The sequence below is a fragment of the Podarcis melisellensis genome (assembly GCF_964234715.1).
Source record: "Podarcis melisellensis genome assembly, chromosome: 9".
NCBI lineage: Eukaryota > Metazoa > Chordata > Lepidosauria > Squamata > Lacertidae > Podarcis > Podarcis melisellensis.
In genome coordinates this window covers 14,368,020-14,392,334 of record NC_138541.1, presented here as the reverse complement: position 1 = coordinate 14,392,334, position 24,315 = coordinate 14,368,020, and the positions used below count along the sequence as shown (strand labels likewise).

Genomic DNA, 24,315 nt, shown 5'->3' with positions numbered 1-24,315 from the left:
TCACTGTTATCGGGAGAGTCTGGCAAGTTTCGCAAGATTCTTGTTTCTCTGGGTTTCCAGCCCCAAGCCCATTTCTATTCTCAGCAATAAAAAGGTAAAGGGACCCCTGACCATTAGGTCCAGTCGCGGACGACTCTGGGTTTGCGGCGCTCATCTCGCTTTATTGGCCGAGGGAGCAGGCGTACAGTTTCTGGGTCATGTGGCCAGCATGACTAAGCTGCTTCTGGCGAACCAGAGGAGCACACAGAAACACTGTTTACCTTCCCGCCGGAGCGGTACCTATTTATCTACTTGCACTTTCATGTGCTTTCGAACTGCTAGGTGGGTAGGAGCAGGGACCGAGCAATGGGAGCTCCCCCCCGTTGTGGGGATTCGAACTGCTGACCTTCTGATCGGCAAGCCCTAGGCTCTGTGGTTTAACCCACAGTGCCACCCACATCTCTATTCTCAGTAATATCAAAGGCCAAAGGTAGTCTAAAGTGTAACATTCAGGCCCCATGCACAGAGGTGGGTGGAGGGCATTTGTTTTTGGTCTGGAATTAGGGAAAGAAATGTAGGGGACACGCCCCAAAATGGTGGGCATTGCTGAGGAAAGAAGAGTGAGGACTATTTTAATGGGATAGTTGAGTTTTGAAGCATCATTTTATTTAAAAAAGAGAGAGTAAAATGTCCTTAAACATCACAAAATGTTGCACACCTGGAATGTTGTCACTTGTTACCTGAGTCATTAACAGGGGCTATCCACTACGAGCCTGCAAAACATGGGTAGCCATGCTCTGCATAGCACAGTGTCTTTTACAGCGTTTATGGTGGCTAATCTTTTATACGTCATATTGAGTGAAAGTAGAGGGGCTCATGACAAAGTGGTGGTCTGGAAGAGGGGGCCTGTCCACCTGCCTCCCAAACCATGACAATGTTGGCTCAAGTTCTGTGATGGATTAAATGCTACAAAATGGAATGAGTGGGTTCAATGGTGGGTTGTAGGTCAGGATGATGTTCCCCTTGGTCAGTTCTCTTCCATCTTGTGCCCATCAGCCAGTATTAATGTCCCTGGTCCTAGATGGGTATTCCTTTAATTTTTTGAATGGCTTTTGAAAGCTAGCAGACGCCACCACATCCTGTGGTATTGAATCCCAGAAACTGAATATGTGCATGAAGCAGTGCTGCCTTTAGTTTGCTGGGAACCAACTCCTAGTCGGTTTTCACTAGATAATCTCTGGCTTCTAATATTATGAGAGACGAGGAAGAACACATTTCTCCATACACCTTTGGCCACACCATACATCTGTTTAGAATCATAGAATCATAGAGTTGGAAGAGACCACAAGGGCCATCGAGTCCAACCCCCTGCCAAGCAGGAAACACCATCAGAGCACTCCTAACATATGGTTGTCAAGCCTCTGCTTAAAGACCTCCAAAGAAGGAGACTCCACCACACTCCTTGGCAGCAAATTCCACTGTCGAACAGCTCTTACTGTCAGGAAGTTCTTCCTAATGTTTAGGTGGAATCTTCTTTCTTGTAGTTTGGATCCATTGCTCCGTGTCCGCTTCTCTGGAGCAGCAGAAAACAACCTTTCTCCCTCCTCTATGTGACATCCTTTTATATATTTGAACATGGCTATCATATCACCCCTTAACCTCCTCTTCTCCAGGCTAAACAGGCCCAGCTCCCTTAGCCATTCCTCATAAGGCATTGTTTCCAGGCCTTTGACCATTTTGGTTGCCCTCCTCTGGACACGTTCCAGTTTGTCAGTGTCCTTCTTGAACTGTGGTGCCCAGAAGTGGACACAGTACTCCAGGTGAGGTCTGACCAGAGCAGAATACAGTGGCACTATTACTTCCCTTGATCTAGATGCTATACTCCTATTGATGCAGCCCAGAATTGCATTGGCTTTTTTAGCTGCCGCGTCACACTGTTGGCTCATGTCAAGTTTGTGGTCAACCAAGACTCCTAGATCCTTTTCACATGTACTGCTCTCAAGCCAGGTGTCACCCATCTTGTGACACCCGCTCATGAAGTCAATGGGGTGCTTTCCAGATGTCAATTGATCTCAGCTCCTATCATACCAACTACTGACAGTGTTGGAAGCTGCAGACCAACATCTGGATGGCACAGTGTTGGCTACCTCTGCTTTATTGTATCTCCACTTAGTGATACTTTAACAGCTCCAATTGCTTCAGCTTTCCCACATATGGAATGTGTTGCAACCTTTCGATAATTTTGGTTGCTCTTTTCTGCGCTGCTCCCACTTCAGTGGTACCCTTTTTTGAGATTGTACACAGCATTCCAGGTGTGGTTAAACTTTTAATGTGTTCAGAGGTGCCACACTATTGACAATGCAAGCAGTCTCAGATTTCTACAAAGGCACCACAATGTTGGCTGTTTTGTTTTCAGTTTTTTTTGTAATAATGGAGTTTGCTGTTTTTCCTGCCACTGTATACTCAAGATATGTGCAAAACCCCAAGATCTCTTTTTCCTGGTTAGTCACCTTCAGGCCAGCAGTTCAGCTCTTGATTAACTGGGAAGGGTATCGCTTGCTCTACTTTTCCATTTGGAAAGCAGAGAGGCTGTTTCCCCCCCTCCTTCCTCAACCTACTGGGAATGTATGTTTGCAGTCTGAAGCCGGTGCTATCCTACATGCCATGCAAAACCATCCTGCAACCTTTATTTTGAATTTGGCTTTGTTAAGTTCATAAATCCCAAAAGGTGTTATACTGCAGCAAATAAGTGGATTCCCCAGACAACTGAATCACATTTCTAAGCAATGCTATGTTAGAAGCCTTGGTCATTTAGCTGCTGGGATTTCAGCTTATAAGGGGGAAACTGCAGCTCCTTTGCTACAGGCTAAAGGCAAGTTGATTTGCATATGTCTCCAGAAAATAAGATCTCTTTAGGATACAAACCAATATGCTTATAAGGATGCAGATGAGACCTATATTTTTAAATTAGTCATTTAATTATGGTCACAAAGCTATGGTGACAAACAGTAGCTAGCCTTAGGTCTTACTCTGTTCACTGAATTTCTTTCTTTCTTTCTTTCTTTCTTTCTTTCTTTCTTTCTTTCTTTCTTTCTTTCTTTCTGCATCACTCTCGTGCACATAGGCAAGTATAGACATATTTAGCAATAGAGATTAACCGTTCTACCCCTAGCTACCCACTCCCCCTCTCTCTGTTCTGCCCAACTCCTTCTCCCAACTGGAAAGTTTAATGTAAGCCTTCTTTTGTACTCAAAGAAGTGATTGCCCAAAGGACATTCCATTTCTGAAAAACAAAAAAATGAGACCTTGGTACTCAGAAGGACATTTGCTTGGGAAATGAAATATCCCCCTCCTTCCTTTCTCACTGCTGAGATACGGATGGAAAGCAGGCCTTGATGGGGGGGCAGGAAGGATGGGGAAAAGGTTGAAATGTCCACACATTTGTATCTACCAGATGCAACTAATCACTCCGTGGGGATATGCATGGAAATACTCCTTGAAAGGTTGTTCTATCAGTATGCTGCTTATTTGCAGGCATAAACGTTGGGGAAGCTTTTATTCAGGAGAGTGAAATCTAAGCACCAGAGCTGTAGGGTTGTGTTCACATCACAGTAGGAGAGCTTTCCGTTTGGGTCTCACAGGGGCAAGAGAAGAGCTTGGCTCCTCCTCCACCTGCTGCTCCCTTGGCGTCTTGTCCAATACAACTTGTATCTGCAGCAGCTGTTTTCTGCTGGTTGTCTTATAAGGAGGTTGTAAGAGGACAGGAATAGATGGATGCAACAGTGGGCAGGCGGTGTTCTGTGGCTTTCTGGTTCTGCTTTCTAAGCAGAGGAGCTCCAGAGCTCCAGAATCAGCCATACTTGATTCTTCCCCGGAGTCAGAGAAGCAAGGAATCATGCCTGTTCTGTTGACCCAACCAGATAAGTCTTCTCATTTATTTGTTGTTCTGTTGTTGTTGTTCTTGTTGTTGTTCTTGTTTACCTTCATTTCATTTTTGTTTTCAGTTGACATGTGGTCAGTAGGGTGCATCATGGGAGAAATGATTAAAGGTGCTGTGTTGTTTCCTGGCACGGATCGTATCCTTCCTAGGTCGTGGGCCTCTCTAGGCACCATTTCCCACTCCCCTTTATTACCTTCTGCCCATTTGGAGTGCTATAATGCTTGCAGGCTTTTATTGTACCTCGAGGAATGGAATGGACACTACAAGGATGCCTCACAATCAACATGACACCTTTTCTTGAAAAGTTATGTGTGATGCAACAGAACAGGGATGAGGAATCTCTGTCTCTCCAGATGAGGCTGAACTATCAGCCCCAACTAGGATATCAAATGGCCAGGGATTATGGGAGTTCTAGTGCAGCAACATCTGAAGGGCCAAAGCTCCCCCACTTATGGAACAAAATGTGTGCCATAGAATTTTTTTAGAGGCTAGTAACCTCCTCCTGGCTAAGACACCGTTCTATAAATTTTCATTGTTATAATAGAACCTCCTGTATCCAAACAGGCCTGAAGCATTTCCAGGGAAAAAAATTGATAAAGAGATCAACAAGGGTTAGTCTGGGAGAACATTTATTTCAATTTTTAATGAATATATTTATTCCCCTCCATACGCTTTTATCTTCTCTTTTGGCCTAAGGAACTCTCCCAATATGCAAACATATGAAAGAGAGAGGGAACACTGATGACATGCAGTTCACTGAGGTTGGATAAATGGGAGGCTGCTGTATTCTTATAGATGGTTTCCTAGGTCAGCTTTTGCAGCACATAAGATTCATAGACTCATAGAAATGTAGAGTTGGAAGGGACCAACGTGGGGCCCTGAGATTAAGAGTTCTGTACTCTACTTACTGAGCTATTCCAGGTCTTCCAAGGAGTTCTGATAGTTTATTCCTCAGTATCTACCCTGATTCCTCAGAGTGGAGCGGGTTTTGTATTTAATACTGAGCACTGCAGCAACACTCCCTTTCTTGTGAAGCAAGCATGGGGAAGTTGCGGCCTTCCAGATCTTGTTGGACTACAAATCCCATCAGCCCCAGCCAGTGATCAGGGATGATGCAAGTTGTAATCTACCAACATCTGGAGTGCTGAAGGTTCCCACTCCATCTGTGTCATAATGGATCTCATTGATGGTGCGGTAACACTGGAACAGCAAACACAGACAAAGAAATCTGAAAGTCTTACCAGCACATCGTGGCACAGAATGATACACCTGAGGATATTGTATCTTAGATGGGTGACTCAGAAGGAGATGAGTCAGTGTGATAATACAAAGGAATGAATTACACATGGACTGCAGTGCTTCTATAGCAATATCTTTACTGGGTTTCATAACTGGGAGTAATTTCTAATTTATATTTACTGAGTGAGTCAGATGTTCTGGAAGCTGATTTTAATAATAGCTTTCACCCAAAAACCCATGTACATTACCGAGTGTTGACTCGACAGAGAGCCATGGCTAATCCCAGCTTTCTGATCCAGCACCCTCTATCTTGCCCCAATCTCCCTGGCACTTTAGGGTGCTGTTGACATGTGTTTTGGCCCCATTGGCACTGATGCCCTTTTGGGCTAGTTACCTTTCTGTGAGTGGGTGGGTCTAGAAAACTGCATCCCTTCAAGTACCCAATTTAGCTTTGCTCTGAGACATTGTAGGCTTTTGAGATAGTGGATGGGTAGTTGAGGGTCACTACCTAGAGGACCTCACCAGGGACAATTTGCCCCTCAAACCCCTGGTTGGATCTATATGACACACATGTTTACAAATATGTGTTTTGCCAAAGTTTTCCAAACCTTTGCACATTCGCCTGTGTGTATGTTCCTCTGAGCTCATACGTTGATAGCATTGGGCAGACACTTGTTTAAGATTGTTAAGCAGACACTTAAGTACATCCCTAAAAATGTGAGTGTGCACAGAGCTAACTAACTATTTTGTTCCTACATTAAAAAAACGCAAAACAGATTTCAAACAAAAAGGATTGGCCTCTTCACATAATACTCATGGGAGCAAGTCTTTTCTGCAACATGACCCTTTTATTCCCCTTCCCCATTCTTCGTTTTTTAATCCATCGCCATAGTGTCCCAGTTTGCAGACTAGTTACTTTCCATATTTGCTGCTCAGGGGCATTTTTCAGATTTGTTCTGATGTTCTTACTCTATATAAATCCCAATCAACACATTTAAACATATACTAAGCTGAGCCTCCCTTATCACTGGTACAGTTTCGTTTCCTTCAAGTTAAAGGAATTATGGCGGGGGACCGTTTTCCCATAAGATCTGTGCATGTAGTACCTACTGAATGCAAAGGAAGGGACAGGGGAGGATAAAATCCTGAGTCATAATGTGAATTTCATTCACGGGTTCATAGCTATGTATTCATCTGTCTGGCTTTCTCTTTATGTTCGTTCATGCTTAATATCATATTCAGTGATTTCTCCACCAACATGTTGAACCTCTTCCAGCCAATACACTTCGTAGGCTTGACGCCCAGTTTTGTTGTGCAAAATTGTCACCATTTTTGAGAATGGTTAGAAGTATTTGATATCCGGCAGCGGATTTTTGGTACTCAATGCTGAAGAAAGCCAAGTTGTTTGTATGGTGCACATCTACAGGGTTGACTCCAGGTGTGAAGCAAGGTGCTGTTTGATGCCTCCATCCTTGCTGAATCAGTGGACCCGTCTGATGGATTTACCAGCAGCTACAGTTCTGCAGTCTGTAACTACCAACTTTTTATTTTAAATGCAACTTGACCACTCCTCACGTTTCAGAGAGAACAGGATGGTGGAAAAAGCTGAAGGAAAATTAAACATTTCAATCCCATAGACTATAATTAAGGTGAAAACATCACCACATTCAAGTACACACAATTAGGGACAGATGATGAACTGAACTGATCCAATCTGAATTGTAGTTCATCACATTTCCACATCAGATTGCGTGCAGGGCGGGGAGTCCTGGTGAAAATTCAGCAGTTGTTTAGTGTCTCCTAATAGACACATTTTTGCAAGCAATTTCCCCAGATAAAATGCATTTGTTTCCACAAATACATGAAGTCTTATACACATGCCCTCCTAATATTACATACATTTTTGTACATATTTTTCGGCTGGGGAACTGCATCGCAGGATTTGAACAAGCTCATTTTCCAAAGGGCAGCTGCATTTTGGTCTGTGTATTATTTCAGGAAGTGAGAATGACGAATTGTAGCTCTGGGCCGTTTGGGAGCAATTTAAAATGGCAGCATTTCAGTCACCCACTGCTGGCACACTCGGTAAGGTATGTCATGAGAGGCTTGGAGAAATCAGATCAGGGTAGTGGATCTACCCAGTAATGTTTGTTATCCAATTTTTCCAGATGGTCCTTTTTTCCCTCTTTCCCCAGAAGAGGGCCTGGTTTAGTCTACTTGTGACCCACCAAGCCAAACTCAACCCACCAACCATATCTGGTGGTCCAACTTGGGCTTGATAAATGCCGCCTTATTGCTTCTAACCCGGGACTGCAAAAATATCAGGAGGGGAGATCTCAAGCACCCTGCATAGCTATTGTGCTGTGTTTGGCTTGGTGGACCATAAGATTTGCAGCCTTGTGACAGAGTTACGCCATAATGATGTGTCAGGCTTCGGGGAAATTGGCTTCCTCCCCCATGGCACTAAATAAGAAGATCAAACGAAAGAAATGTCTTACCAGTTAGATTCTTTAATAATCACAGTGAGAGAAAAAAGAACAGGTCTCCCTGGAAATGGCGGTGCTCCCAATTAAGGCTCACTCCTCCCCTCTGTCCCTGTTAATCTATGTCACTCCTACATCTTGTAATCTGAGTTTGTACCCTCTGCGCTTTCTGTTCCGAGACTTTCTGAGCTCTCTGTGTCTTTGGAGAAGGGGTGTGTGAATGCTGTCCAGAGACTGTGAATCTGTTAACCCTCTCTTCCAGTGTTTCTTCTGCTAGCTGTTCCCCATCCAGTATTTCCCAGCTTCTGCCTTCTGGACTATGCCCCTCTGCAAACCACTGTTCCAAATCTATACCGGCCTCCTGCTTCTGGGAAGATTCAGGATCAGGGGGAGGGTGTGACTCCCACCATTCTTCCTCAGTGCTGCTCTCCTCAGCACGGTCCCTGGCACAATGTGTGTTACCTTTTGTTGAAAATTAGCAGCATCTTTCCTTCTCATAGTTATCTTTCTTCTTCTTCACCATCTAGCACATGCTTTAGAACAACTACCCGCAACAGAAATATGAGGATTCCTCCTCGTATTGCACACTTCCCCTGCTTTTCTTCTTCTACTCCTTCATCTTTTTATACTAAAAAGTTTGTAATTGGTTTTCCTTACATGTCACGGATTCAACTCATCATAGCCCATATGTGCATAGAAACATGGATTTTATTTTATTTTTAAAAAACCTCTTTCAAATAAACTAGCAGAAGGAAAAGAAAAGATAAACCTCACCAAAGATGTCCTATATGATGCATTTTTTAAAAGCCCAGTTTCTTTCAAACAGCTGCATACTTATTAAAATTTGTTCATAGAACCTCTATAATTAAACCATTAAAAGCATTTTGCTATAGAAATATCTCCCTAGAAACCAGCCACTAGCAGCTGATGATTTGTTTGAAATTCACCCTTAATTGTGTTGGTATTCTTAAACAAATAGGGAGAGATGCTATTAGCTGTGCACTCCGTTTCCTGTAAGGCTGTGCAACATTTTCTCTAGTCCCTTTGTTCTCATTTGCAGGGCATCTTTCCTAAGCAAGACACAGATCTTCTCAGCAGTCATCACCCCCCCCCCCACTTTGCACTCTGCATGCATAACTGCTCTCTGTTCCCTTCAGGCGGCTTTAGCTCACATCCCTGGTACCTGGAACAGCTCCATGTCCCATTCATGTCCATTATTCCCCACCTACAGGGGTTGTTGTTGTTGTTCAGTCGTTTAGTCATGTCCGACTCTTCGTGACCCCATGGACCCAAGCACGCCAGGCACTCCTGTCTTCCACTGCCTCCCACAGTTTGGTCAAACTCATGCTGGCAGCTTCTAGAACACTGTCCAACCATCTCGTCCTCTGACGTCCCCTTCTCCTTGTGCCCTCCATCTTTCCCAACATCAGGGTTTTTCCAGGGAGTCTTCTCTTCTCATGAGGTGCCAAAGTATTGGAGCCTCTGCTTCAGGATCTGTCCTTCTAGTGAGCACTCAGGGCTGATTTCCTTCAGAATGGAGAGGTTTGATCTTCTTGCAGTCCATGGGACTCTCAAGAGTCTCATCCAGTGCCATAATTCAAAAGCATCAATTATTCGGCGACCGGCCTTCTTTATGGTCCAGTTCTCACTTCCATCCATCACTACTGGGAAAACAATAGCTTTAACTATACAGACCTTTGTTGGCAAGGTGACAGCATCTTAAAAAGCAGAGACACCTACAGGGGTACCAACTTGAATAAGATATTTCCAGGTGGGCACAAGATGTGGCATAAACCATTTGAATAGCAATGTCCAACAGTGTGTTTTTTTTGGGGGGGAAGGGGGGCTCAAATATTTTATTGGGGAGCCCAAAGGGACCTCGGCCTCTAGGAGTTGGCTCCTATGCCCACCAATAACCAGGTCGTGCCATAACATGGTCCCCCATGCCCACCAATACCAGTTAGGGCAAAGCATAACAGGATGTTGAAATTCATGGCTAACTCTAATTTGGTAGCAGCTTTCGTTACTCACCCTGTCAGACGTACACAAACAGGTAATCTAGACAGATCCAAGAAGTGCTGGCACCAGTGCAGATGTTCCTCCATGGATCTGTGCTTGTTCATGCTTACAAAAATCGCAAATCCTAGGTTCCGTAGGGATGGGAAGAGGGTAGGCTTAACAGAGGAACACACTGTTTACTTAAAAGAATACTGGTAATAAATGCAATGGCTGGAAGGTGTTTGGGGAATTCTCTTAGTTTTTTTGGATTGTTTTTTTTAACATCACACCATACATCCTACTAATCTTAATTCTCCCCTGCGCATTTAAGTTTCACAGGGTGCGAAAGAAGGCCCCTGACATTTTTTGATGCTCCCCTTAGATACTGTTATTAGAATGCAAAAATAGAGGGGGCGTGGCTACAATTGGAAGGGACGGGCGGGTTGGAACAGGTGAACTTCATGAAAGCTTGCCATCCCTCCTCCCTCCACCCTAATAATTTGAGTACTGCTTGCAGTGCCTTGGACTGTGCTGCTGCATAGTCTTAGCACGCCATGTTCCTGATTCCGTGTCTGTGTGCTAGAACGGTGTCTCTTAGCAGCGCTACACTGTTAGTAACGCCAGCGAACTAGAAACCGCAAGCTGGAATGATCCTAAATGACTGCATTTGTATTTCCCGCTCTGTGAGTAGTATGTGTCTCGTCGGCTGGTGATCCTGTAATTCCCTGGGCATTTTATAAAGCACAGTGAGCCTTCTGGGTGGCCCAACAGCATGGGTATTTGTGCTGTGAACTCCCCAAGGAGACAAAATGCTTAGAATTTGTGCTGTGCTATGACCCATATTTGCAGCTGCTTTAAGTGTTGGTGTGTTTTTGAGCCAACCTGCATGTACCCAGCCTGTTATTAAAGCATTTCATCCCTTCACCTAATCTCAGTGGATCTAATCTTTGTACTGTATATACTGATAAGGGTTGCGGATTGCTCTATAATAACCTAATATTCCCGTTGTGTTTTCATTTCCGTATGTTACAATCAAAAGTCCTTTCCCACTGCTGTACTGGCAGGAGTGGCCCAATCAAAGGTATCAAGTTACTTGTTGTACCTGTCCTTGAGTAGATGATTTTCTGATCGTGATTGTGAGGGTGGTTATATTTCTGCGAGTTTCTCCATTCCTCTCAGTATTAGTGGGGCTTCAGGTACTTTATATGTAGTTCAGATTGGGCGCTGGTTTTATGTGTCTCTCCCACTCTCATTGTGAAAAGAATTAGAAGTTAGAGATGCCACAAAATTGATGGAAGAAGGGTCTTCTTGTGTTGGGAAGGGGGTGGTGTCCTCCTTAACTGGAAAGTAGCTAAGCCAGTGGCAGTAACTCAGCCTATTTTCTCCGAATATTAAAAAATATTCTTTCCTCATCCATGTGATTTATATGAAATGATGCCAACATGTCTGGCATTCATCTCTGTGGCTTCCAACATACTGATTTCTGTGCCCAAAAGAACTGTCTAGTGTCAGTTCCAGGTTTATGGGAGGCGGAGTTGGCACTTAGTCAAGAGGCCTTTGGGTCTCCCCTTCTTCCTTCCCATGGTCACCACTTCCTGTTTGCTTGCCCACTCCTCTGGGCCAATCCATACCACTTCCAACAAGTAGAGACCAAGGCAAGTGGATGTCTTTTTCTTCTTCCTCCTCCTTGCTTGTCACTCTTGGAGAGGGCAAGTGGGCAGGCAGTAATGACCAGCTGGATGATCAAAATGAGGGGTATGGGGGTGGGTCAATACTGGGCTACCTGATGGGGTGTAGATGTTGGCAGGTACCCATCCATACTTAACAATAGTCCCCAACATCTTTCCTACCTGTCTACAGCTTTTTAACAAGAGATCTGTTAAACTACCCTAGTTTAGCTTTATCAATCTGTTGCTTCTCAACTTCACCCTTGTCCCATTAAACTTTAATTAGTTTAATGTAAATGCCCAGTGCACTTCCTTCTTTAAAAGTCTCACCACGGCAGAGGATTTCGCGCAGCAGCTAAGAAGGGCAGGAGAGGCAGCATCTTCCCAAAAAGGAGTCCTGGAGCATGCGGTTTGTAAATCAAAAATAAGGTTTATTTACAAAACACCAAAAAACAATCCTGGCGACGAACCACACATCTCAGCAAAACACACACCCAAAAGGGAGAAGGGGAAGAACAAACAAACAGGGGGACTATTTATACAGACTCATGTTCCTGGAAGCCTAATGACCTCCAGCTGCTCAGTGATTAGAGCGTTTCTGCTACTCTTTTAACCCTTTGATAGCAACACCCCCTCTCGCTCGTAACACTGAGCTGTACCAACCTTAATACAAATTTAAACCTGAACAGAAACATTTATGAGATTGCGGACTCAAAGCTTTTGTAAAACCGTCTGCGAGATTTTCTTGGCTTGGACAATACTTTAGTTCAATTAAACCTTGTTTTACACTTTGGCATACATTTTGATAACGGATATCCAAGTGTTTTGTGTGCGCCTTGAATTGACCTGATTTAGCTAGTTTAATACAAGGTTGATTGTCTTCCCACACTCTGATAGGTAGGGAACATTCTCCAAACAATTCTTGTACCAGTTGCTTATAAAATTCCAGTTCTCTACATATATCTGATAACGCATTGAACTCAGATTCAGTTGAACTTAAAGCTATAAGTGATTGTTTTCTTGATCTCCAACCAATTAGTGCATTTCCAAATTTTATCGCCATTCCTGACACTGATTTTCTATCTGGTCCAGCATCTGCCCAACTGCTGTCGGCCCAACATTCAAGTTGTGTGCTGCCCTCTGCTGATAGTTTTAAGCGAAAGCTTTTGGTAGTTTGGAGATACCTTAAAACTCTTTTTACTCCTTGCCAAGCATGCATTGATGGTTTTTCAGCTTGTCTACACAGCATGTTGACAGCATATGTTATATCGGGCCGAGTCCACTGTGCAATGTGGAGTAGACTGCCTATCGCTGACTGGTAAACCCCGGGATTACAGAACTCTGCCTTTTGCTCAGTTTGAGCATCCTTTGTGTAACTTAACTCCATTGGGGTTTTAACACCAGCACAGTTGTTCATTTTAAACCTTTCCAGCAACTGCTGGATTTTAGCTTCTTGGCTAAGCCAATAGTTACCATTTTCATCTTGCTGAATTTTAACTCCTAGATAAACAGATACATTGCCTAGTGATTTTATCTGAAACCTTTCTCCAAGCTTTGTGGCAAATTGTTGTGCAAGTTTATCATCCTTTCCACTGTATAATAAATCGTCAACAAATATCAAAACTGCTTCTTGTTCACATCCCGAGCCTTTTAGATAAAGACACGCATCTGCTGCGCTCTTTCTGAACCCCATGCTCTCTAGAGCATCGTTTAAGCAGGAATTCCAATTACGGGCGGACTGTTTCAACCCATAAATGGATTTGTGTAGGCGCCAGACCTGGTTTGGCTTGTCTCCTTCAAAACCTGGTGGTGGTGTCATATAGACTTCCTCCTGTAAGTCTGCATTTAAATAAGCCACATTGACATCAAAATGAAACAGCTTATTTCCCTTCTTAGCTGAAGAGGCTAGAAGCATTCTTAATGACTCCGATCTTGAAGTAGGGGCATAGATTTGAGAATAGTGAACACCTTTGCGCTGCGAAAACCCTTTTGCAACTAGTCGGGCTTTATATTGCAACTCTTCAGTAGTTGTGGGCTTTAAACGATATACCCATCGACAACCTACAGCTTGTTGCCCTTTCGGAAGCTCTGTACTTGTAAACACACCGAGAGACTTCATTGAAGCCATCTCTTTTTCCATTGCTTCCTGCCACTTTACGGCTTCTGAGCTTGGAAGCTGTTGTACTTCCATATAGCTTTCTGGCTCACACTGTGCCATATTTACGTATACACTTGTCACCTTAAACCGCTCTGGCGGCTTGCCCTTCGTGGCGCGTTTTGACCTGCGCAATTGCTCCTCTTGTGCCCCCTCTGACCGTTGGCTGTCAGAATCTGTCTCAGACTTTATGTCTGGACGTGCCTCTAGGGATAAAGACCTCCGTTTAGATACCTCCCTTGGGCTTGGTGTTGCAGGTGACCTGCTTTGCTTTTGCTGTCTGCTAGGCCTACTGACTGGCGAAGTTGGAGCACTCCTAGATTCTGGCTTTTCTACCTTAGGAGAAGAACCTCGTGCCTGATCAGAATCTGCATCTGAACCATGTGCACCATCCCCTTCTGGCTCATCACTCTCTGGACTTTCTTTCTCAGCATGAATGCCTAAATCATCTCTCAAAATGTCAGGGTTAGCGTGTAAGTGAGTCCATCCGGACTGCTCACAAAAATCAGCGCTCCTACTGAGGACCACTCTTGTAGTATCCCCACCTGGGTCCACAAACCTCCAAGATTTGGCATGTGGTTCGTACCCGCAAAAGATGAGTTTCCTAGCCCTTGGACTTCCCTTTTTCCTTAACGCTTTTGGGATAAGTACATAGGCTTGAGATCCAAACACCCGAAAGTAATTAACTTTGGGCTTCTTCCCATATAAAGCAAAATAAGGCGTAGTATCAATTACCGAATTATATACTCGGTTCAGAATATGAGTAGCCGCCTGCCAGGCTTCCGCCCAGTAACTTTGAGGAAGTTTAGCATCAAACAACATAGAGTTTGCCAACTCTTGCAGAACCCTATTTTTACGTTCGGCCACGCCTCCTTCTTGGGGGGAATAAGGTGTAGACAGACGATGCTTAATTCCCTTTTTCTTAAAGAAATTCTGCAACACAGACCCGGTAAATTCTGACCCTCTGTCTGTCTGAAAAGCAAGTACTCTAGTACCGAATTCAAGTTCTACCGCATGAACCCAATTTTTAACTGTTTCTGCAGTATCTGCTTTTGTTTTGAGAGGAAAAAACCATGTAACCTTTGTTTTGTCATCCGAGAGACACAGTGCATACTTCGAACCTCCCATGCTAGCAACAGGCATTGGGCCACATAGGTCCATATGCACAAGTTGGAATACTTTGTCAGATTTCCTATCTGAACTGGGATAGCTGCATCTATGAACCTTCGCACTTTTGCATGCAGTACAATCCAAATACTTAGTACATTTGTTCAATTTGCACCCTTCTGATAATTCAGGTTGCCTTTTAACATACTGAAAATTAATATGCCCTAAACGGCGGTGCCATAAATGAACACAAGAATTATGGGTAGGCGTGTTCACACAACCAGCATGAACCTGTTCAACTTCATCTGGACTTGTCTCAAAATAATATAACCCATTTCTGCATTCCACCTGCAAAAGAGATACGTTATTCTTTGAAATAGTGCAAACCCCATTTTCAAACACAGTTTTAAACCCATTTCTATCAAGTTCTGACACAGACAAAATACACCCCTTCAGTCCCTTTAGCACGTAGGCATCAATTTCTGTTTGCAAACAATTTAAGAACACTGTGCCTACAGTCTCTAAGGAACGTTTAGTTGAATCTGCCATTGTCACAACTTTAGGGGTTTGCAAATGTCTGCAATTCTGCAAACGTACACTAGATGGCGCCACCAGGTGGTGAGATGCACCACTGTCGATCAACCAGCGTAGATTGCTGCCTTGGCCATGCCCTTGCATCAACGCCATTGCTGAAGCCATGTGCTGTGTGCTGTGGGAGTAGCCACGACCTCCTCCTCTTCTTCGACGTCCCCTGGAACTCCTTGTCTGGTAACTAGGGGTGACGGCCTTGTTGCTGTCTTGACCAGGTTCACGTGTGCAATTCCTGATTAGGTGGGAAGGGGAACCACAGCGAAAACAGTGTCTAGCTGCAAAAGCATTTACTGTGTGCTCAAACTCAGCATCAACACTCTTAGGCACAGCATAACTCCCCTTTAAAGACAAACCTCTTTCTCTTTGCCTTTTATCCTGTTCATCCGCAAGCCGAGAAGAAATGTATTCAAGGGTTAATTCAGTTGAAGGCATAGCTTCCAAAGTTAGAGCTAGAGTCTCATAGCTTTTATCAAGAGAAGACAACAATATGTATGACTGCTGCTCCATAGAGAAAGGAATGCCCAGCTGTCTTAGTTGATTAAAGGCAGACACCATTTTGGCAATATGTTCTTTCACACACGCTCCCGGTTGGAGACGTAAATCAAACAAACATCTTGTAGCATGGATCTTGGCCCCCGCAGTGTTTCTGGAATTTAACCGCTGCAGAACCGTCCAGACCTCATGCGTGTTCTTTAACTCAGAAACATAAGGCATTTGCTCTGGTCCCACTGCCAAAACTAGTAGACCTTGGGCTTTCCTGTCGCGTTTCTGTGAAGCTGCTGCTGCTGCTTTGGCTTCTGCAGACGCGTCTGCAGCTGCCTGTAAAGGCGGTGCTTCAGTACAGCTCCACAACTCTTTTGCTTGCAACCAAACCCTTACTCTAGCCTTCCAATCTTGCCAATTTTTCCCATTGAGTCGCGTAAACGGGACAGTAAAACTTTCCTGGGACTCTGCCATCCTCCCTGGGGCTTAGGAACGATACTCACACACCTGTAGACCGTCTCCCAGCTGCTGAGGTGGCTCCTTGAGGAATCAGACGTCTTCCAGCGAGTACAAACTGCGCAGTGCCTCTTTAAAACTTTTCTAGGCACGTTGCAGGACTCAAGCTGCTTTGGAGGCTTTCGTTGTCGGCAACCGCTTCTGTCTTCACTCCAGTCCTTGCATAAATCACTCTGAACTGCTCTCCTTATCTCCTTCTTGATGTACAAACATCCATAACCTGTCCCATTAAACTTTAATTAGTTTAATGTAAATGCCCAGTGCACTTCCTTCTTTAAAAGTCTCACCACGGCAGAGGATTTCGCGCAGCAGCTAAGAAGGGCAGGAGAGGCAGCATCTTCCCAAAAAGGAGTCCTGGAGCATGCAGTTTGTAAATCAAAAATAAGGTTTATTTACAAAACACCAAAAAACAATCCTGGCGACGAACCACACATCTCAGCAAAACACACACCCAAAAGGGAGAAGGGGAAGAACAAACAAACAGGGGGACTATTTATACAGACTCATGTTCCTGGAAGCCTAATGACCTCCAGCTGCTCAGTGATTAGAGCGTTTCTGCTACTCTTTTAACCCTTTGATAGCAACAACCCTACTCTACTCAGTGGAATGTGAGCAGTATGTTCCACTCATATCTGCTGAATTCTTGGTCTGTTCCTCCCCACTTCCATCCCAATCTCACACACTCGTGGGACATTCCTAATTTTCCTGGTACATCTCACATGAATCACTTTTGCCTTTTTGGGGGAGGATGGTTGTGGGCATCTTTAAGAAGCATTAGGTTTAGTTGTTAAAGTCTCCAGGGTTCTATCTCCTGGTTCCCTGGTCACTAGACATCAAATATCTGAGTTGGGGTTGGGTGGATCTCACTCCTGCTCAGGCTTCCTCAAACTCAGCCCCCCAGATGTTTTGAGACTACAATTCCCATCATCCCTGACCACTGGTCCTGCTAGCTAGGGATCAAGGGTGTTGTAGGCCAAAAACATCTGGAGGGCCGAGTTCAGATGCTAGAACATATGCATGCCAATGCAGGCTCATAAGTGCAGAATGACGTGCAGTGCGCAGCTTGCCATTTCATGGACTGCGCTGGTGAGATTCATTTTGAACAACAGATAGTTTTGTTTCATTTTCTAGTATATATTTAACCAAAGAACTATCACCCACTTTGTTTCAAATCAGGACATACTATGGCAGAGTAAGAGCCTAAGAAAACAGAGAAGCAGCCCTAATAGATCAAACCAAAGGCCTGTCCAGTTCAGCATCCTGGTTTGCCCAGTGGCTACCCAGGTGCCTCTGGGAAGCCCAGGGTGGATAGCCCTGTCCTGCTGTTGATCCCCAGTGGTATGAAGAGGCATGTTGCCTCTTCTCCTGGAGATAGCATCCAGCCACCGTGACTAGTAGCTATTGATAGCCTCACCTTCCATGCATTTGTCTAATCCACTTGTTGAAATTGGCTCTTGTGGCAGCAGATTATATTGTTTTATGCACTGCCTGAAGACATTCTTCCTTTGGTCCATTCTGAATCATGTACTCCATTGCATGGCCCTGGGTTCTAGTATTAGGAAACAGGAAGAAATAAGACACTTCAGCTATGAGCAGTGATGCATATGTGAGCAGGGCACTTCAAAACGACGTTTCTTGGTGTGAGAACCAGGATATAAAATGTATACAGCAATGCCCCTATTGTCACCTGATTTGACATTGTAGATTTTAAGGCTTCTGAACAGTGACTTCTGTGTTCTGGAATTTGCCTGGAAGGCCATTTAGGGCTTTATTAACAACCACAAATTTACTGCAGCAAGGAGTAGTGATGGTTGCCCAAGGAGCTGGAGAGTGGTTGCCACACATTTCCATGTGGAAGTACTTCGGCTTGAAAAAAATGGTCATTGTGGTTCATTTTCTGCCATGGGGAAGCCAAACCATATTTTTAAAATTGTGCAAAGAAGATGAAGCCGGAACATTTGGGTTTAGCTTGCACACAATGGAGCAAGAATTATATCTCTCCCCCAGTAGTGGTTGCTACATGTAATTGACAGACAGAATGCATGTACCTTCATGCATGTGTACAAATCACCTGCATTTCTACCTACTGGTACTTATTCTGGGTGTCTTCCATTATGCAGCATCTTATTTCCTAGAAGAACCTGTGCTTTTAAATAATACAAGGTGTCTCATGAATAATTAGGTGCAAAAAAGAGAGGCGAAATTACCTTGGCAGAGAGGTCTTGCAAAGAGGTCACACAATTTTGTATACCTCTGGACTTTCAATTCACTTCTGTTCAATTCAGTTCTGATGAATAGAGCAAGCTGGCACAACATTCATTCCCTGATCCGCTCATGAAATGTACTTCCATTGTCTTTGTTGAGTTCTCTGAGAGTAACAACAAGCAGAACTACTTTGCTCGAATAATAGGCTTTGAGAAAGTTGGATACCTCATGAGGAAACTCATGGTTGATATGGGATCATGATGCTAAGCCTTATTTAAGCCAATTTATACATTACCTTTGTGGTTCAGCTGCTGATATAGTTGCCACTGCAAAGTTATTGCCTCGTCAGTGGCTCCCACACCATCTTGGCAATGTCTGGATGATTTGATCACATGGACGGATAAGTCATGTGGATAATTCACGTTGGTTGTCCTTCCCCATTAGGGCTGCCAATGGTGGCATGAAAAGTACTCCACAGGATTGTAATAAAGCACCTCTAAGCTAGTGATGTGGTAAGAATGGAAAGGCAGGGAGTTGTGAGCAGTGCAGGTTTGTGATGGGCGCCGAACCACAAAGTGAGTGTACGAATTTCGCCATAATCGCACGCAAACCAGTGAGGCAAAACCACGCTTTAATAGAATACGTTGGGATTATGTGGGTGACGGATGGAATTGCTTTAACGTGATATTGCTCCCAAAGTGAACCACTGGTTTTGAGTTTCAACATCAGTCTTCTTCAAACACCAAATGTGCCAATCACTTCGAAACTGGGAGAAATGCTTGAGAATGGGGTTGGGGAATCTGCACCTCTTCTTTCCTTAACTATCTCTGCTCAGATATTGACCAGTGGAATAAGGTAATTGAACAGCTCGGAACCCCCTGCCCAGAATTCATGAAGAAACTCCAGCCCACAGTGCGGAACTATGTGGAAAACCGACCTAAATACGCCGGCCTCACTTTCCCCAAACTCTTCCCAGACTCTCTCTTCCCAGCCGATTCAGAACACAACAAACTCAAAGGTAAGAGTAAAGGAGGGCTATGAACCATGCATGAACAAGTTCTATGAGATTAGGCATTGCATTTGAAATGTCTTTATTACGTTTATTTCTCCTCTTTCTTCCATCATGGAACTCAAGGTAGCATATGTAGCGGTCAGCCTTCCAGACACTGACCAGATCTAAATCTATGTATAGCTTCATGTTCCTCTTTAGACCATGGCTTGGAAAATGTGTCCTCCATTAACCCATGCACACAAGTAGCTGGAGACAAGCTCATGGGTATTTTAAAGTTCCTACATGAAAACACTGCAAAGTGACACATTTACTAACCATGCTACTAGAAATGTCACAGGGACAGTAGCCTGCTAGAAGGTTGTGGTCAAATCTCCACATTTCAAAGGAAAAGTTGCCAACCATTTTTCGTTCAGTCTCTGCCGCTGTCCCATTAACAAACAGTGAAGCAATTTTATTTATTATTAATTTCTGTACTGCCCTCCACCCAAGGATCACAGGACAGTTTACAATATAAAAACACAGATTTGAAGAATCACAGTGGAATCAGAAGTCCTGGAAGATGCAAGTGATTTTGCAAACAGGTCACAATGAGCCACTATCTATTCTAGCACCTCCTTCAGGCCAGACTGTAAAAGGCCCTTCCACTACAACAAGCTGCAGTGGAAACAGCAAAGTATGCCTTATTTGCTGTATTCACTGCCATTGAGCAGGCTCGGTGATCAGCACTCACGAGGGTCTGCTTGCATTCGTCTGGAGTTTTTCTCCACTTGTATTCAAGCTCCTCTCCTGGCTCGTATTATTGCCCTCAGCTCTGTTGTATACCAAGGAGCCAGCTGGGCTCCATCAAGTGGAAGAGGGCACTCCAGGGTGATTGTGTCAACAGCCTGGGCCATCTGTATATTCCACGGATCAGCCAGGGCTTCAGCAGGAGAACCAGTTGTATTAGCTGTAAAGTTCTCTAGAGCCATCTGGAAACCAAAGGGATCTGCCAGCCTTGAAGGCAGACCATCTGAATAGGTCCCTCTCCTCCTCTGCAGGAGGGGGAAACTGCTGAACACCTAAATCCCCAACAGGAGGTGATCCAACCCTGATAAGAGGCTGATGTTAATATCCCCTGTTCTCAGATCATGCTCTTCTTGCCCAGCCAGCACCTTGGGCTGGTGACATGTTGGAGATAGTGCCATGGTTGTCATGGCTTGCCCTGAGTGAGGGGCCTCAGCATGGATGTTGATGTCCCTCAGGACCAGTCTGTGAAGTCTTCAACACCACCTCTGGGACCACCAATGTCAGCTCAGGCAGGTCCAGTTCCAGACACCCCAAAGAGCACTGTCTCCTGCTTGAAAGCCTGGAGGGCTGCTTCCAGGTCAATGTAAACAGTGCTGAGCTAGAGGAATCAAAGCCTTGAATCAGCATAAGGCAACTTCCTGCATACCAAGGAAAGCCATCTGAAGGCAGCCCTGGTTAGGGAAGCTTTTAATGTTTAATAAATATTTATTTTTTTAAAAAAAAATTAAGCCGTCTGCCAACATCTTCCCCTCCTGCATAGAGGAATTGTCCATTACCAATTTCCTTCATGCTCTCTTGTGTAGGGTTACCAGATGTCCCTGATTCCTGGGGACAGTCCCCGGATTTGCAAATCTGCCCCTGGACAAATTTCATCTCAGAATGTCCCCAGTTTTGCAAATCTGTCCCTGGGAAACGTGGCAGCGGCAGCCTCAGCAGCCCGGAGCCAGCCTGGAAAAATGGCAGGCGCCACAGCAGCGAGCAGCTCCTGAAGCCAGCCAGAGCCAACTGCACTACCAGGCTGGCCCCTCCTGGGCAACGACCGCCTGCCTGTGACTCCTGAGCCTTCCCTGATCTGTCAAAACAAAGGAGGAAGGGGGAAGGAGATCGGGGGAGGCTTGGGAGTCATGGGCGGGCGGCACGCTGTTGCTCAGTTTTTTAAAAAACTGTGCATTTATGTTTCACAGGGTGCGAAAGAAGGGCTTTGCACCTTTATACAATATGCATGTCTGTTTGGGCCCAGGGTCTTTTGCCTCACCATCCCCACTACTGACTCCCTGTTGCTACTCAGCTTCAAAAAATAAAATAAAATGTCCCCAGATTCACTGAAAAAATCAGGTAACCATATTCTTGTGCCCAATGCTGCACGTGGGGAAGGGACTGGATTGGGCCCCCCCAGCACCTCCCCATCCTTTGTTTGAAGCAAATCCCCTAAGCTGCGTACAAAAATGCACGAGACCTTCCTGGGAAGAATTAAAATGGGAGGGCTGCTGGTTCAAATTGCTCTGGTTTCAGGCTTTTGTCAGTTGAGAAGCACACAGTGCCACATTCAGCCAAAGTCTGACACTGGAAGCCCAGTCCTGCCTTGATTACAGTGGCACTAGATGAGCAGATGCCATTGTCTGCAATGACAAGATGATTTTAAACACCAGCGGAGGCCGCGGTTAACTTCAACAGGGACGGCAAGCTTTTCCGAGAAAACAGCGATTGATGTGTGTGTTTTGTACAGAAAAGGTTTCCGATTAGCGTTTTGGAAGCTTCCAAAAGTGTGTATCAGTTTTGCACACATGGATTCCCAAGGTTGCCTGTAACGGTGATGCATAATGTTTTTTAATCTGCGGCAATTTGCATGTCATTACCCAGAATGCCGTTTCCCATCATACAGCAAGGCTGTTTGTCTGCACTCTGGGGGGTGATTGAAGGTCTGGCCAAATGGCTTCAGAAGCACTGAGAGCTCTCTATTATCCCACCCTCCCTTCCCCGCCCCAGCCCACCACAATAACCAAGCACAATAATGGACTTACAAGGGATTTGAAGCAGATGTAGAGAGAAAGATAATTAAGATCTTCTTTCACTCCCTGGATGAAAGCAAACATATTTTTGCACACATGCAGATATGGCTCCCCCATCCCCAGTCCTGATTTCCTGCCCCGATCTATTTCCTAAAAATATATTCCCTTGACAAGATGCCCCCAAACCTTTTAAAGAAGGTGTTTGGCATGCTGGAAACCAAACCTGCTCCGTCATGCAGCAGAAGGTGATATTTTGACATTTGGCTGTCACCTGTGGAAGCAATTTATGGAACCTCCTTTATGGTCATGAAGTTCCTTACGTTCATTACTTTTTCAGCAGAATTCATAAGCTAGTCAACCTATCATCTGTTTAAATGCAATAATTTTCAAAGCCCCTTGCTCTTTCTTTCGCTTGTAGGTACAAAAAAAGGTGATTACAAGAACAATTGTAGCACAACTATTCCAACTGCTTTAATGTATGCTTTGTGGGTGATGGTACAAGACACCCGATGACATGTTGGTTTAAATGGGGATTCACATGACACAGATCATGGGTGCTGACCCTTTGAGCAAATTTCCTATCAGCTCCAGCTGTTAGTTTTACTAAGCTACCCCACAGATCCATTTTCTTTTTGATGTATGACACCTCTGATTTCTTCCTTTTCTCTGTCCACTTTCCATTCTTCCCCTCCCCTGACATTTGGAAAATAAGAACAAAGACCAAAATTAAACAGAACCCCCAAGTATTGACAGCAAGATTTTGTGTGCTGTGTTCTCCTTGTGCAAAGGAGCTCTTCTACTTTCTGCTGCACCTCCTGGTACCCCTTGAAAAGCTTCTGTTGAAGTTTGGGAGAATCTCTGGAAGGTGCAAATTGCAGCTCTGGGGGAGTTAGTAGACACCTTGAAATCTGGGTCCCGGCCCAAATATCCAAATTAGGTTTATTTTACATCAGGTGTGGGGAACCTTTGGTCCTCCAGATGTTGCCAAACTACAACTTCACCAGCCCCAGCAAGCATCTTCAGTGATGAGAATTGCATCTCCGCCACATCTGGAGGGCTGGAGTTGCCCTGTTCTTCATTTGCATCCGTGTATTTTGTATGTGAACCTCTGCTTCATGAGCAGAAAGTGTGGGACGTGGGTCGCTCCCCCCCCGGCAGAGGAAAGGGGGGGCACACTGACCCCGGCATCATCGGGGAGGGGGTATCATTGTGGCTGCCTCCCCGCAGACATGCGCTGCGCACCCCCCACCATGCCAGGCGCCACGCTCCGGCACGCACGCCATGCCCCTGTCTGCTCTCCGCCCCCGATGCCAGAGCATGATGCCAGACTTTCAGAAGACATCTGAAGGCAGCCCTGGTTAGGGAAGCTTTTAATGTTTGATGTATTACAGTATTTTATTGTTTTTTTGGAAGCCGCCCAGAGTGGCTGGGGAAGCCCAGCCAGATGGGCAGGGTATAAATAATAAATTATTAGATTAAATTATTATTAGCTTTGCCCCTGCCCGCCCCCCCCCCCACTTTCAATAAATGTGTGCACATATACTTTTTAGGGACGTGGGTGGCTCTGTGGGTTAAACCACAGAGCCTAGGACTTGCCGATCAGAAGGTCGGCAGTTTGAATCCCCGTGACAGGGTGAGCTCCCGTTGCTTGGTCCCTGCTCCTGCCAACCTAGCAGTTCGAAAGCACATCAAAGTGCAAGTAGATGAATAGGTACCACTCTGGTTGGAAGTTAAACGGCGTTTCCGTGCGCTGCTCTGGTTCGCCGGAAGCGGCTTAGTCATCCTGGCCACATGACCCGGAAGTTGTACGCCAGCTCCCTCAGCTAATAAAGTGAGATGAGTGCCGCAACCCCAGAGTCAGCCACGACTGGACCTAATGGTCAGGGGTCCCTTTACCTTTACCTTTACCTTTATACTTCCTAACCTGCATTAAGCTTTTAGAAGTATGGGCCCATAAGATGGTATTTATTCTGGATTCATCCAGAATAAACGTGCATGGCTATAAATACTCCGTTGTACTTGGAAGAAAGGCATACCATCAGAATATTTTTGCAGTTTGGTTGCTTCTTTAAAAACACCCAGTCAACGGTGACCGAGTGTGGGTTTTTGTATGTCAGATACGGAATTAATGTGCCAATAATTAAG

General features: G+C 44.8%; 1 protein-coding gene across 8 annotated transcripts in view; it reads left to right on the top strand.

The window, feature by feature from the left end:
- The window catches only part of MAPK10 (mitogen-activated protein kinase 10), a 236,881-nt gene that overhangs the window by 191,906 nt on the left and 20,660 nt on the right, over positions 1-24,315 (top strand). For 7 of the 8 annotated variants that reach the window (XM_081925123.1, XM_081925122.1, XM_081925121.1 and 4 more), the window contains one exon: positions 19,199-19,381. In XM_081925123.1, coding sequence (XP_081781249.1) covers positions 19,199-19,381 — 183 coding nt within the window. Of the gene's footprint in view, positions 1-3,983; positions 4,056-19,198; positions 19,382-24,315 lie in introns of all 8 variants that reach the window. The other variant, XM_081925125.1, reaches the window with a different exon arrangement.